This window comes from Lutra lutra, chromosome 4, assembly GCF_902655055.1.
Source record: "Lutra lutra chromosome 4, mLutLut1.2, whole genome shotgun sequence".
NCBI lineage: Eukaryota > Metazoa > Chordata > Mammalia > Carnivora > Mustelidae > Lutra > Lutra lutra.
In genome coordinates, this window is record NC_062281.1 from 56,509,731 (window position 1) to 56,526,643 (window position 16,913).

The 16,913-nt window shown below is 34.8% G+C and overlaps 1 protein-coding gene across 1 annotated transcript; it reads right to left on the reverse strand.

Moving 5' to 3' along the window:
- Positions 1-409: 409 nt before the first annotated feature.
- Positions 410-16,280, reverse strand: LOC125097264 (60S ribosomal protein L37a-like). Its single transcript, XM_047724878.1, has 2 exons — positions 16,262-16,280; positions 410-690 (listed from the first exon to the last, which is right to left on the reverse strand). Exons 1-2 carry the CDS (start codon positions 16,278-16,280, stop codon positions 410-412), a joined length of 300 nt encoding a protein of 99 aa, XP_047580834.1.
- Between the last annotated feature and the right edge of the window lie 633 nt (positions 16,281-16,913).

Here is a 16,913-nt window from a genome sequence, read left to right on the forward strand (position 1 = left end):
TTGGCCACCCGTGTGTGACCTAGCATGATTGTGCAGCTTTCTCTGTGTGTTGCAATCTCATTGGCCACCTGTGTGTGGCCAGGCTCAACCACATGGCCTTTGCTCTATAAAAGTTAGTCTGTGAGGCTGGGAGTGGTTGCCCTCTCTGTAAGAGACGGCCCCAAACTGTCGGTTTGATTCTCGATGCTTGGTGCGAAATAAAGCTTGCTTGACCTTCGCTTTGTATCAGTCTTGCTGCTTGACCTTCGCTTTGTATCAGCCTCGCTTCTTTGATTACGGACCTAACAAAATATTTATAATGCCTCCTGGAATGGAGTATGTGCCCAATAAATGTTGTTTTTTTAAAAATTTTTGTTACATAAATTAACCCATTTAATATAGGTTAGCAGTGTTTCAGATGGTGGAGCTTCTACTGGTCCTTCAACTGCTTCAGTCTGATGGCTGACTTTGCCATGAGGGCAGAAGTGATGTTGTAGGTCCAGGTGCCACCAGCAATGGTTTTCATGCAGGAGCCACAATGCCAGAACCCCACAGCTTGTCTTCTCATCTTGGTTTTGCTACAGAAGGAGCAAGTGTACTGGGTGTGCTGGCTTATTTCAATCTTCTTCACCATTTTCCTGAGGGAGACACCATAACGGGTCCCATATTTACCCAGGATTCTGACCTTCTTGGTGCATTTAGCCACGTCACCTCAAACCAGGTCTCTAAATGCTGGTTTTACTTGTAATTATCATGTGCTCCATGTGGAAAAGTTGAGAGTAGTTTGAGAAGGAAGGCATATACTAGATCCTGAAGGGATTATTTTCCTGTTGTAAGTGGAAATGGTCTGGAAAGTTTGCATTCTAGCAAGATCATACTAGCTGTGTGGATAAGGAGATGTGTGGAAGAAGGCTTACCCTAGAGGCACACCACAAGGGATGTAAATAAGATGAATTTATGGATTTCACGTTATATTTCAGATAGGGTTGAGAATATTTGGTCACTATGTAAGAGGTGAGAGAAGGTGATAATCTTTTTGTGCCTTGAGCAATAAAATCATATGATGGTGGTCATATATGATAAAGGTAGATGATATTCCCATTAATATGGATAAGAAAAGCAGGATAAATAGGTTTGGAAGGATAAAAATGATGAAAGTAGTTTTAGAAAATAGGTATCTATGCCCAGGGCTAATTACATGATAATACAAGAAATGGTTAAAATTGGGAAACAGTTACACAGATCTCCTTAGGAATTAGTAAAGATGTTTGGAGAATCACACAGAGTCTGATTTCTTGCCAACAAGAGTTACAAAATGATTGCTCCTTTGAACAATCTAATATGCACTTGAGAAAGCTGGTAGGGAAAAAAATACAAATCTTAATTTTTTTGCCTTAACATGAATTAATTAAATTAAATAACTGGGCTTGTCTTACTGCTCATTTAAAGATACATGAGCTAAATGAATTGAGTTATTTTTTGAAATGGTTATTATTTTGGACAATGAGGACTGTCTAGAGGGCAAAATACTAGAGATAATATTACAGTGAAGAAGTAAAAGGGTACTAGATATCTGGAAGACAGAAGGGAGGAAAGATAGAGAAATGCAAGTGGCAATAAGACATTTTGTCTCTTTTGCATCATTACTTAGGGTTGAAACTTAATTTTTCCAAAGAGACTTGAATAGGTCTTTTATTCATTCAGTAAATACACATTAAATAATGACTATGTTCTGATCACTTCTAGGAGCTCAAGATACAGTGATGAACAAGAGTTAAGGAATCTGCCTCAAAGAGCCTATATGCTACTTAGAGGAAAAAGACTAAATTATCAAGTGAACAAAATAAAGAAGATTCATATTATGATTGGTAAAATAAAGGAATTAACAATGAGACATGATACAAGGTAATGGAAGTTCCTACCTTGGTTATAGAAGAAAAATTTCCTCTTAGGAGATAGTGATATCATTTTCATGTATCTGACAGTGACTGTTAGAAGACACATGGACAGTTTAGTAACAGAGATTTTAAAATAAAGTATTTAATTAATATTAAATATATATTTAAAAAATAAAATGAAAGATATTAAGGCATACTTATGTATTTTGGAGAAAAATCAAGTTTAAAGAAGAAAATGTTGATGTAGGATAAATGGGGATAGTTTCAAAAGTGGAGTCTTGAGCGGTGAGCTGTGATGGGATCCTGAGCACAAACGAAACAACAGGCTATGGTAGGAAATGGGCATTCCTTCTGTTCAGGAGAAGGGAAGTTGAGTGTATTGGTATAGATGCAGAAAAAGTAATAGTTTTGTTAATAGGCAAAAGAAAGATCTCTCGCCCGTTTTTTTTTCTTTCTCTTCTGTTACTTGTTTTATTCCAGCCCAAGTAGGCAAAATCACATTTAAATTGTTCACCATGATGTGCTGCTGATTTCCAAACTTCTAAATACACTCAATTAAAGCTTTTCCCATGAGTAAGAAATTCATTTTAATGTAAATGCTGACATACTGAGTAGAATTTATATTTGTATTCAAAGTTGGAAGGAAAATGTCTTGTGTAAACTATTAGTTCTATAAGAAGGAATATACCCAACATTGAGTAATTTCATGAATCATTGGTCTCTGCTGTTGCACATAAGGACATTTTTTTTAGATTATATCCGAAGCACTGCTATGTAGCATTCTAGTCATGTTTGTAGCCCTACAGGGAAACATTACATATTCTTTTATAAACAAAATATCTTAACATATGAAAAGAAAACATTAGAAAATTGCTTTAATAAGAACATAAAATGCAAAATCAGCAAGAATTTTCTATATTGAAAAGTAAGTTCTTAAAAATGTCATCTTTGCCCAAGTATGAGATTTTGATATGATAGAAAAGCAAACTCATATTTCAGTGTAATTCTTTGTTTGATTAACATGGTAAATATTCTTAGAAGTCTGCATCTCGTATGTTATTTAAATCAATTATGCTAATTGGTCTAGAAATCATAATAATTCAGTACGCTAATGAATCCTTAAATCCTATTTCTTAAATATTAAGTACAGAATTATGAATTGCTTTTGGTTTCCTACTTTCCCTAGGACTTAGGTAACTAAAAAATCAACATTTTCAGCTACCTATGCCATCATTCTTTTTTTACTATTTGTTAACTCCATGTATATAACATTTTGCATACTAAAGTTTTAAAAAACTGTTATCATGTAAAATTTTTGGAAAATACAGGGTCATTCGAACTTTCCAACTTCCATTCCCTACCTAAATCAATTCTCAGCCTAATAAATTAGGCTTCTTTTTCTGCATTCATTTATCATTAACTAATTCATTCAACAAATATTGATACCTAATATGGTATTATTAGACATACAGAATAAGACAGGAGAGGTCCCTGGCCCAAAGTTTATTGGAAAAAATAGACATTTAACTAACAATTTCAAGTGTGATGAATACAAATGAAACATAAGGAAACACAGGTTTTGTGAAAGTAGGCTGAATTTCACAGACCAGAAGAAAGATGGAAACAATCAGATCATAGAAACATGAGTATTGTCCAACCAATCCTTGACCTTAATTTTCAAACATCGCTTCTTACATTTTTGGCTGGGAAATACACTTGTATAATTTTGGAGAATGATGGTATCCTGCTGCTTGGCCTGAGTAGATTAATAACTTAAGTTCATGGAACAAAAATCATCCTGATTTATATATAATTATAGCATATTTAGTTCAGTCTGATAATGAAACTTTATCTACAGTTGTCCAAACATCTTGGGTCTAGAAATAGCTGTAGGTCTCCAAACAAATCATTTCTAATTTTTATGTGGTAAATGTAATGACAACTTGAGAACTAGCTTCTAAATGAATAATGTCAGAAGATGTATCAGTGTTTCTAATTTGTACTCTTCTTTTTCATTTGGCAGATAAACATTTTCAATGGAGATGATGAAATCAGTGCAGACAAGGCTGCTTTTATTTAAAAAGAGGAATGAAAAGCATGCTTTTTAAGCTAGTGGATTGGCAAACAGAGTCCAAGGTTTAAAAAGATCTGGCTGTTGTCCGACTGATTTAAAGGTATAGATGCCTAGAATTTGAAAGACTTACTTTGAAACTATTTTTTAAAATATGAATTGCCTGTGTGATAAAGATCAATAGCTTCCCTGTAATCACTATCAAGATATATAAACCTTTTGCACTGTTCCACTTCACAAGAAAATTCTTCACATGACCCCTGCTTAATCAGTAGAATTGTATGAAACTATTTCACATTTTAACGAACCAATGTGGGTGGCTGGATCACTGTATGATACATAATACAAGAAAGAATTTTGAAATTTATTCAAGGAAGAAATCAGTTTACCAAATTGCAGTCCTGGTTTGTTTACTAGAATTAAATAGTTAAGGTCTAGCAAAAACATAATAAATTGGGATGGATTTTTAGTGGATTCCAAGTACTAGAGAGTTCAATTCTTTTACTTAGCCTGTATAGTAAGTTTTATATTTGAGATAATTTAAAAATTTCAGTTAACTAAAATTTGTGTTTGTGTATTATATAATGATATTCATCATCAGGGGATGGTATTAAAAAGTAGAATTAGTAGAAGCAACTAATTTTAGAGTTGTCAGTGGCAGAGAGAAAATGTGGTCTTAAATTTCTAGCTAGAAATGGAGACCATTAGAGGTCATACTATGAGGATGACAACATAGGAAAGACATATATGTTGGGACTAGAATCTAGCTTGCTTGCTTGCTTGCTTGCTTGCTTTCTTTCTTTCTTCCATGACAAATTTATTGCAAGTCTGTTATGTACTAAGCACTTCTCATGGAATTTAAAGAAACAAAGATGAATGTGTATTATACTTCCTAGCCCTTTGTCATATATGTTAATACTTCCAGATAGTCCTATTTCAACTCTTTAGCTTCTTCATAAAAACATCATGAACACACTAGAGAAGAAACAGAAAGAAATAGAAGGTCTGGAAGATAAATATGGAAAATCTATGAGAAATAGAACAAAAAACCAAATGTATGAAAAAGAGGAGAGAAAATTGGAAAGCGCATTAAAGAGATGCAGTATCCAATAGTATGAGTTAGAGAAGGACAGAGCAGAAAAAGAAGGAAGAATGATACAAGCAGATTTCCCAAAATAAGAACATAAATTTCTTTACAAAAAGGACCTACTGAGCACCCATCATAATGGATTAAACTAAGCATGTTACTGTGAAAGTAAGAACAGCACTTACCAACCAATGCACAGTTCTAATTGCTCACAAAAAGAAAGATAAACAAAAGGACACACAAATATATATATATATATTAGTAAAAATCAGAATTGCTTCAGAATTCTCAAGAGCAATGCCAGGAGGTGGGTAGATTCTTTTGTTCCATATTCTGAAAGAAAATTAAATCTAATCTACAATTCTATAGTATTAATTCAGCAGACACTAGAATAAAGACTTGGAGATGTGCAATATCTCAAAAAACATATTTTCTACATGCTGATTCTTTTTTTTTTTAAGATTTTATTTATTTATTTGACAGACAGAGATCACAAGTAGGCAGAGAAGCAGGCAGAGAGAGAGGAGGAAGCAGGCTCCCTGCTGAGCAGAGAGCCCGATGTGGGGCTCGATCCCAGAACCCTGGGATCATGACCTGAGCCGAAGGCAGAGGCTTTAACCCACTGAGCCACCCAGGCGCCCCTACATGCTGATTCTTATGAAGAAATTGTACTATGTGCTCCATAAACATGAGATAACAAACTGAAAATGAGGAAAATGTGGGACACAGAAAACAAGAGATTTAATCAAGGAGCGATGTGAAGGGAATTCCTAAAATGATATTAACAGCAGAGAACAGCATGTTTGCATGCTATAAACATAGAGAGATGACTTAGCCAGGATTTCAACATGTTCGTAAATGTGTAGATCCATACAGTTTAGAACCTTATAGCCATATCATTCTTTCTCCTGAGTAGATCAGCACAGTTGAAGCCAATGAATCTCACTTTTATTGATGAAATTCAAAGATGCTATTATTTGGGTGAGATGGAATAAGGAGACAATAAAGGTTATACTGAAGCTGACTTATCTCTTAAGGCTTGTCTTAGAAAAAGAATTCAGATTCCTGCAGAGTGCAATTCAGAAAAATAAAACACAAAATTACCTTAATAAGAGGAATTATCCTCTGTATGGCCCATGTCTGACTAAACTACCCCTGAAAAACACATAAGAAGCTCATTACAGTGATTGCTTCCGGGAGGGGGAAATGGGTGGCTGAAGGAAAAGTGTATAAGAGAATTACACTCACCACTGTTACTTTTGAATTTTGTACAAAAAGCATGCATTATCTAGTCCTATAGTAAAATTAAAATTGTGGCAAGGAAATGCATCCTCCCTCCAGAACCTTTGATCTTATTAAATGTCTCTTTGAGGTGTTTAGAAGCTCAAGAGTTCCACATAAGTTTCCACAGAAACAGGGTGATGATGCTAGGCTCTAGGAGGGGAATGGAATGGAGCTACATAGGAGCAAAATTTTATATACTATTGAAATTAAGTTGGTATCAATCAGAGCTAGTTACTTATAAGTTAAGATGTTAGTTATATTCCTTAGGGCAAGCATTAACAATATAATAACTCAAGGGGTGCTTCCTTCCTCAAGGGCTCAGTTGGTTAAGTGTCTGCCTTTGGCTCAGGTCATGATGCCAGCCCCACATCGGACTCCCTACTCAGCAGGGAAGTCTCCTTCTCCTTCTGCTCCTGCTCTCTTCTCTCTCTCTCTCATTCACTCTCTCAAAAAAATAAAATCTTTAAAAAAAGAATACATAGCTCAAAAATATAGTAAAAAAATAAGGGAATTGAAATAGAACACCAGAAAATATCTATTTAATAGCAACAACAGCAAAACCAAGTTGGTAATAGAGGTAGAGCAATTAGAAAAAGACATGACATATGCAAAATAACTTTGCAAATGCCAGACAAAAAAATCCCGCATGAATTATATTTAATATAAAATTACAAAATTAAATATAATTATATTTAATATAAAAAGATTAAGTATGCCATCTAAAGGTAGAAATTTGCAGGGTAAATTAAAAAAAAAAGATCCAAACATATGCTCTCTAACAAAGTGATACACTTTTATCTATATAACATGTATAGGTAAAATATAAAAGGATTGAAACAGATATACCAGGAAAATAGTAACCAAACCAAACTGGCCTGCTAAGCAAATATCAAAAAGTATGTTTTTTGAAGATTTTATTTATTTGTGAGAGAGAGAGAGAGAGCGCTCGCACAAGCAGGGGGAGGGGCAGAGGGAGAGGAACTGGGAGAAGCGGACACCCTGCTGAGCATGAAGCAGGATGTGTAGCTGGATCCCAGAACCCTGAGATCATGACCTGAGCCAAAGTCAGATGCTTAACTGACCGAGCCACCCAGGTGCCTCAGAAAAATACATCTTAAGATCAAAATTTTTACTAGAGACAAATAGATATTATAATAATAAAACAGTCATTCCAGGAGCATCCGAGTGGCTCAGTGAGTTAAGGGGCTGACTCTTGATTTTGGCTCAAGTCATGATCTCAGAATCCTGAAATTAAGCCCTATGTCAGCCTCTGCACCCAATGGGGAGTCTGTTTGAAGATTCTCTCTCCTCCTTCTGCTCACACTCTCTCTCTCTGTCTCTCTCTAAAATAAATAAATAAATCTTTAAAAAAATGGTAATTCCTCAATAATATATAATAATTATAAATATATATGTACCTAACAATAGAAACTCAAAATACCTGAGGCAAAATTGGGCACAACTGAAAGGAAAAATAGCTCTATAATAATATTTGAATACTCTAATACCCTACTTTTAATAACTGAACAGCTAGACAGAAAATGAACAGAAAATAGAAGACTTGAACAACAATATTAACCAACTAGAACTAAGAGATGTCTATGGAACATTTCACTTAACAGCATCAGAACTTACATTCCTTTCAAGTGTACATGAAACATTATCCAGGATAGACCATATGCTAGGACATAACATGGATTATAATGAATTTAGAAGGATGTAAATGATATAGAGTATGCTCTCAGGCAACAATGGAATGAAATTAGAAGTCATTAACAGAAAGAAATTTGTGAAACTCATGAATATGTGGAAATCAAACAATATATTCCTGAATAACTTATGGAAGAAAGAAGAAATAATAAGGAGGATGAGAAATCCTTTGAGATGAATTAAAATGAAAACACAACATAGCAACACTTGATTGGTCCTAGATACTCTTAAAAAGCAGAAGAGTAAGAGAAAGAGATCTAAATAGCTAAGTACAAAAATGGAGGGAAATTTTAAGTCTGGGAGAGCTCAGGAAGAACAATAGTACACTGGAATGCTTTGTGAAACTGTTCCATTCTTCTGAGTATTTTACACATTATTTAGTTCTCACTATAACCACATGATTTAGATATTGTTGTTATCTCCAGTTTATAGGAAAGAAGCTTAGGGCACTGAGTGATTAAAATTTTCCAATGTAATTTAGAGCCATAATCAGAATCCAAGGTATTTGTGTCTACCATCTTAATTTTTAAACTTATTTTGGAAATATTTTATCCATAAATATTTTCAAACTCCAGGTGTGGCATAATGCTTTTCAAGATTCTTGCAATTGGGGCGCCTGGGTGGCTCAGTGGGTTAAGCTGCTGCCTTCGGCTCAGGTCATGATCCCAGGTCCTGGGTTCGAGCCCCACGTCGGGCTTTCTGCTCAGCAGGGAGCCTGCTTCCTCCTCTCTCTCTGCCTGCCTCTCTGCCTACTTGTGATTTCTCTCTGTCAAATAAATAAATAAATAAATCTTTAAAAAAAAAAAAAAAAAAAAAAAAAAAAAAAAAAAAAGATTCTTGCAATAGACCTATGAAATGGAAGAAAATACTGATAGAAAGCGATCTTCACTTTTGCTAAGTATACAAGTCCTATAATTCAGTGAATAAATCCTTGGCTTAATAACTATGGGAAGGTAACATTAATATAAATGGTCAGGCCCAGAAAGGCAAGGATTATTGGATATAAGGATATAATCTCCTAATGATAAAGATGATAAATAAAATTTTGGGAGATGGGAGATGGATGGATTAATGTGATTTAAATTTAGATTTTCTCCACTCTGCAAAAACTCCTCAAGCAAGAAGTCATTAAGAAATTTAGCTGAAAACTAAAATCTTGGTAAGGCTTAGGAGTTAGAAGTACCTTAAAATATATGTACATAGTGGACTTGAAAAATTGGAGGTTATTTGAAAATTTGGGTAAGGAGTAGATATACCCACCTCCAAATTCCCATCCCCAAACAAACAATAGCATGACTCTTCTTCTGCTATTCCTGCAGAAGCATGGAGTTTTCCATGGAGAGGTTCAGTTAGAAAGACTGGGTTCTGGAATACTACCAGACTGAAAATAGAAGTGAGATAATTAATTAAAAACAGAGAGTTTGAGTTAAAGTCAGCATAATGAACTCACTGTTTATTTTCCCAAATATAGGTTACTGGGTTTATGTTCTTTATGCAGGTGAATAGAATTCCTCTGTGGGGATATTTAATGTCCAAGGAGAAAGGACCCACTGATTTGGTTTAAGCACAATGAAATGTCCCTGTCCCCACCTGTTCATCACTCTGCAGCCCAGCTATTGACAAGTAATAAAAATGTCTATTTATGTTCACAGAGTTTCCAGTAAGCTTTTTAATACCTTATTCTTAAAAATGGGTAGATGATCAAGTTTAAAAGATATTTGCAGAAAGCATCTAATATAATGGATACAAACAAAGGGAAAACAAAATAAAAATAGGCAAAGAATAATTAAAAATTAAGAAATTTTAAATACTGAATTAATATTGTCTGAAAAACTTTAACAAGCCATATGAGTCTAAGGCTTTGTTTCAAAGCAACAAGAGAGATATCTTTGAAAATATCATGACATGATATTAATTAAAACATTATTAAGAGGCTTAGAAGATATAACAGAAAATATTCCAGAAAATAGAACAACAAAAAAGAGATGGAAATAGAAAAAAAAAAAAAAAGTAAATTAGAGCACCAGTCTCAGAGGCACAACATCCAGCTGATACCAGTTCCAGAAAGGAAAAACAGAAAAAGGCTAGGAAGAAATTATCAAAGAAAGAATACAAGACAATGTTGCAGAAATACAATATGTGGATTTCCAGATACAATGAATCCAATGAAAGCTAAGTACAATGAGTTAAAAAAACATTATATCCTTGGATATTATTGTGGAATGTCAGAACTTTGGGGATAAATGGAATGTCCTAAAAGAATGTGGACTGTTGGGGAAAGAAGGAAGAGAGTATCATCTATAAAAGTATCAATAGTGAGAATGGTATTGGACTTCTCAGTAGCACTACTGGAAACAAAAGAAAGTAAACACTTCCTTCAAAATTCTGAAGAAAATAATTTTCTTTCTTTCTTATTTATTTATTTATTTATTTATTTATTTATTTATTTGACAGAGATCACAAGTAGGCAGAGAGGCAGGCAAAGAGAGAGAGAGAAGGAGGAAGCAGGCTTCCCGCTAAGCAGAGAGCCTGATGGGGGGCCCAATCCCAGGACTCTGGGATCATGACCTGAGCCGAAGGCAGAAGCTTTAACCCACTGAGCCACCCAGGCACCCCAAGAAAAGAATTTTCAATCTAAAATTTCATTCTAGGCAAACTATCAATTGTGTATAAATGTGGAATTGAGACATACTTAATTATAAAATAGTTGAGTGAATTTTTGCAAAAAATATTTCAAAAAATTTTGCCTCTTGTTTGACCATATTGGGAACAGTTTTACAATATTATTAGAGAGGCAGGGAATATTTTAATTATAGTGACACAGAAAGCTAAGCAAACCAACCAACACCACCATTATCAAGTCTAGGCAAAGGAAAAGTTTTTATAAAAATGTACAAAAATTTGGCAAATGAAAATCTCACTAGAAATTAATGGATAATATTTAAAGATGGAAGATGAAATAAAGATTAGCAGTGTTAAGTATATTAGGTTATTTCAAATAAGAAATTTTTTTTTCTAAAAATATCTTTGTGGTCAGAAACTATGTTTAAATTGTGTTTGTGTTTCTGTTTGTGTGATTCATCTTAGGAGTATAGTTTAAAAGAATTGGTGGGTCATATTTTTATTGGGAGGTCAGTCCCCAGATAAATATCTAGGTATATGTATACCCTGATAACCCATTAAGGAGAGGGCTGCAGCATCTGACTTGTGTTGTGACTCTTTGAGCAGGACCCTGTTTACTGAATTGCTCCCCCTGCCCCATCAAGGGAGGAGGCAGGCCTGTTTCTCAAATCTCTTATTCTCAGGGAAAACTTCTAGGGCTGCTTCTCCACTACCATCATGTGGACTCTTGGTTTATTGATACTGGATTTTGCTTCCCACAGGGTCTAAGCACATGGAGGGTGCATTGTATCTTGTGTTTAACTCAGAATTGATGAGACTCCGTGTAAATAAATGCCCATTTGACAGAAAAATGAATCTCTTGGAGTTATGCTTTGGAGTCTGAAAAATTAGGCTTTATATCAGACCAAAATAGTCACCCTCCTGTCCGGTCCTCAGTCTGTACATTTCTGTGTGTCATTGTGATTCATTGTTCCCTGACTTGGTCCCCTTCCAGGAGTTTCTGTTAATTAAGGTTAAACATCTGAAAGAAGAAAATAGCAGGAATAGGAAGGAAAATACTGGCTGTTTCCTCTTTAAAAGATCTAGCAAATGGGGCGCCTGGGTGGCTCAGTGGGTTAAGCCGCTGCCTTCGGCTCAGGTCATGATCTCAGGGTCCTGGGATCGAGTCCCACATCGTGCTTTCTGCTCAGCAAGAAGCCTGCTTCCCTCTCTCTCTCTCTCTGCCTGCCTCTCCGTCTACTTGTGATCTCTCTCTGTCAAATAAATAAATAAAATCTTTAAAAAAAACAAAACAAAACAAAAAAGATCTAGCAAATGTTCTAGCAAACATTTAAGCAATAAAGTTATCATGACTTATTTGCATTATGAAGGAGACATCTGTGATGAAAACACTATTTTCCTATAATTACTAGCAAAAATAACCTGGAATCCTAAAATTTCTTCAAAGATTTTTTACATTTATCATTAATAATATATAAGCCCTCAAAAATATATAAATAATTTCAAGTCATGGTTTTTATGAAATTCAAAAATTTCATATTAAATGTACTTCTAACTGTAAAAATTATTATGATTTAGTATAATTTAAAACTGTCTTGTTCTTCTTATATATATTCTTTTAGTCAGTGATATATCCAATTAAATTCTATTGGACTCTTAGTAAATGCAGTTATTGTACCCATAGAACTGTAATTCATAGTTGAAAGTATATTCATATAAAATTATACCAATCAAATTTTGGCAGAAATAAAACCACATGAATTAATCATGACCAATTTTCAAACTTCAAAATATTTGTTACACCAGGCTTTAAGAACTTGTATTAAACGTTATTTGATGGGAAGACTATTTAAATAGAAGTTTTTATTTTTAAAAAACAAAGTATTGATCACCTTGCTCTATTTCAATCAGTCCTCCAAGTCACACCTGCCTCCATCTCTCCATATATATTGGTGAAGAAAAGAGGAACTCCTTGTGGTTATATTGGAGAGCACCCAAGAAAGAATCCATTAACACTATGTTTTCCTGGAGATGTTTCTTTTCTAACAGTTATGCATAGACTATGAAACCTGGGAAAATTGTCATCCAGTTTCCTCTTGTAGAGGCATGTCATAATAATAGGAATCAGAATATTTTATGTCTATGAGGCTTGCTGACACTTTTTATTTGATCCCAAATCTGTATTCTTTCTCTAAAGAAAGCTTAACAAGTAGCACTATATATTTTGTGCTACTTTCTTACCATCTAAATTGAAGTTGATGTCTTAAGATTATTTTTAGAGAGAATGCTTATAGTTCAAATGATTTGGCTGTATTTCACAATATTATTACAAGATAGTCAAACGTTGGCTGGCTCCAGTATAGTCCTCAGTTTCTTTGTTCTATTGGGATACTGGTCTTAAATCCAATGTTTCCCCATATTGCAAACATAAAGACAAACAAACAAACAAGCAAATAAACAAGTGGATAGGTAAATAAAAGTATATTTTAAAAGCCAGCTTTCTTTTCTCCCTCATCCATGTTAATCCTCTCCTAGCTAAAAATATTTCCTAGAGTGGTTTTTATGTTTCTTAGAAGCTATGCATATATCCACACTAGTACAGAGAAAATTCTTCCTTCTAGATCTCATACCTTTCCCACTTTAAGTATTATTTATTTTCATATGTCACTCTGAGTTTATCCATTCTCCTAGATATGCATTCTTCCTGTGCATTCGAGCATCATTGGAAAATAAATTTTACTCTTGATAATGGTAGCTTGGTCATTAAGTCACAGAAAGTTATTATTCCTACAATTTTTCAGTGGTGAATACATTCTGTAGGGGTAGAATTTTAAGATATAAGTACACTGTTTTCTATACTCAAATTACATTCCCCTTGTCATAGAAATTGACCAGTGAAGTATGCTGCTGATTTTTCAGAATGCATGTACGTATAGTCCATTAAGTTATTATATATATATAACATTGTTCAGAAAAGCATACTGTGAAATGTTCCTTTTATTTAAACCCCCACTATTTCACTACATGGCTTCAAGATTCAACTTCTTTATTGCCCTCTGGTGGTAGGCTCTGTCAACTGCCTATCTGATAGCCTTATTTTTGAGGAAGGTGTTCAATTCCTTAGGTACAAGCTAAAGAATAGAAAATGGAAAACGTTCAAATTTGTTGAAACTGACTAAGGAGGTCAATAATTTGACCATTAGTTTAAAAACATGAAATATTTATTCTTTTCTTGTCAAATAATAGTATTTCATGAAAAGAGAATATGAGTCTTTGCTTTGTAATTAAAGAACAATAGTTAAAGATTTTCTTCATTTGGACCAAATGCCTTTTTTGAAAGTACAGAGTTAAATTAATGGAACATAAAGGATAGTGTGGAGGACCATAAAGGAAGGAAGGGGAAACCGAATGGGAAGAAATCAGAGAGGGAGACAAACCATGGAAACAAACTGAGGGTTACAGAAGGGAGAGGGAGGGAGGCATGAGGTAACCAGGTGATGAGTATTAAGGAGGGAACATGATATGATGAGCATTGGGTGTTACAGGCAACTGATGAATTGTTGACTACTACATCAAAAACTGATGATGGACTATATGTTGGCTAACTGAACATAAAAAGAAAAAAAAAGTTGGACTTTCCAAGAGAAATTTTTTTTAAGTAAAATTCTATGAAATATTTTTAAATTATAAATTAAATTTACCTTAAATTTAAATATTTATATCTATATTGACTTAAATATTGTACACTACAGTTTCAGATGATATTCTCCTTCGTATCTTCCCCGGTCAACAAATAAAATACATACCGAGTGCCTAATATAAGTTACAGAACTCTGTATGAAATTGTGATGTTATTAAAGCTTGATTTTGACTTAGTAGAAGGGATTGCAGCCTGTGTGTTGATGAATTTTCCACAAGAGTGCAGAAGATGGTGGGTAGGAAGGGGTCAGACACCTTTGTGTTTTCCCCACGTTTTCTCTGTCAACTGTCAACCTCTTGTATTAGAAATCGCTTCCCTTTTCAGAAAGGGTTTTAAGATGGTAAGTGTTTACTATTAAAATGTAAGTATTTTCAAAGTCTGTAAAATACAGGGTTATATAGCTTTCTTAGTTAGTATGGCTGAATTTCAACAGAACAGACTGGGGACCCTGTCTCTCTATGTGTACATGTATATGTGTGTGCCTGTTTGTGCATCGCATGTATGTATAGGTCTATAGAGGATACAAAAGACACCTTGGATATCCTGGAAAGAGTACTGGGATATGAGAACATATGAGAAAATAACATACAAGACAAACTTCATCTACTTTATTTATCCCCTGGCCGGGGAAAAGTCTTATTTTCCACCATCCTTTACTGATATATTTACTAAATGCCCAGGGTCCCTAGCTGCCTCTGTAAGTTTTACAAGTCCATCAATATCCCATGCACAGGGAATGGAACCTTGAAATTTTGCCCATACAGTTTTTCTTTCCCTCAGAGTTTTCCTCTGACCTATGTACGTTGGGTAGATACGTTGGTGAAAATCTGTACTTGTTTGTTAAATAGAAACTTCTTTTATCATTTAAAGAAATATATGGTATCTTGAGCCAATTACAGGGCACCTCTGGCTTCCGTATAACAGATACATTAGGTTAAGTAGGTCATTCATATTCCCTTAAATCAGAGTACAAAGTTACTGAGCAATTCTAGTTCTAACCTTGTAGTCACAAAATGTGGAAGGAGATAGCCTGCATTCTGACATCGTCTGCTTATTCTCTTACACAGACACCAAAAACTCTTTAAGTGAAGTAAAAAACAAGAATAATACTGGAACAAAGTCTATGTTTAAAGTCCGTATCTTGTTTTTATTTTTCCTGGGCACATAATAGGTAACTGTTTGAGGTTCTCTTGATAAATATTAAAAATCAAAAAGATGTTTTATTTACTAAGGGTCATAAAATTTCAACTTTTCTCTTGGTAGAGGGATTTATGATGAAAAGTTTGGAAACTTCTGTTCTGTATTAATTTTCCTGATTTGAGACTGCAGAGAGCAGCATTTAGATGGAAAAAGTTGCCAAGAGGACCATAAGTAGAGTAAAGGCATTTATGCTGTTCTTTCTTATAATTTCATTTATTGGTTTTCAACATCTAACTTTGAAAAGCTGCCTGAGGCTATCCGAATGAACAACAAGCCTCACAGCTGTGCTGCCCCCACCATCTCCCAGCAGATGGAAGCGGAGCCTGCCTAGCCGTACTGGCACAGGCCCATAGTTCCTCGCCCACCTTGGTACTGCTCAGGGCAGTGGCTGTTCTTCACCAGCCTCCTCCAGCTCCAGTTGACTCCTTTCCCCTCCAGCTTTATAGAAATGCAATTGACATATAACACTGTGCAAGTTTAAAGTGTGCAATGTGATGATTTGATACAAGCCTGTATTGCAAAATGATCACCACAATAAGGTTAGTTAACAAATCCAGCACCTCACATAATTGCTTTGTGTGTGTGTATGGGGGGAACATTTAAGATCTACTCTCTTAGCAACTTTCAGCTATACAATATTGTTAACTGAAGTCACCATGCTGTGTATTAGGTCCCCAGAGCTTAGTCCTTTTGTAAGTAGACATTTGTACCTTCTGACCAGTATCTCATCTCCTCGACCCCTAGCCACTGGCAACCACTCTTCTTCTGTTTGAGTTCAGCTTATACGAAATTCCACAGATAAGTGAGGTCATACGGAATTTGTCTTTCTCTGTCTGACTTTACTTCACTTAGCATAATGCCTGTAATTTTCATTTATGTTGTCACAAGTGGCAGGATTTTTTTAAGATTTTTTTAAAACATTTATTTAACAGACAGATCACAAGTAGGCAGAGAGGCAGGCAGAGAGAGACAGGAGGAGGCAGGCTCCCTGCTGAGCAGAGAGCCCGATGCGGAACTCGATCCCAGGACCCTGAGATCATGACCTGAGCCGAAGGCAGAGGCTTTAACCACTGAGCCACCCAGGCGCCCCAGGATTTCTTTTTTTTAAAGACTGAATAATGTTCATATAATATATACAGATATACAACAGACAAAATCTGGGTGCTGTTATAATGGAGAAAAATTCCCAGTGGTAACAGTAGATACTGGCTATAGATTACACAACATTCCATAGGCAGAAAGGCCATATTTTGGGAATAGCTGGTTTGAATATGAGTCAAATAAATCAAATAATTAAGTTCATACATCACTAGGAAAGAGTTTATTATCTATTTTAGACATCTTGTTATAGATATGAAGTGA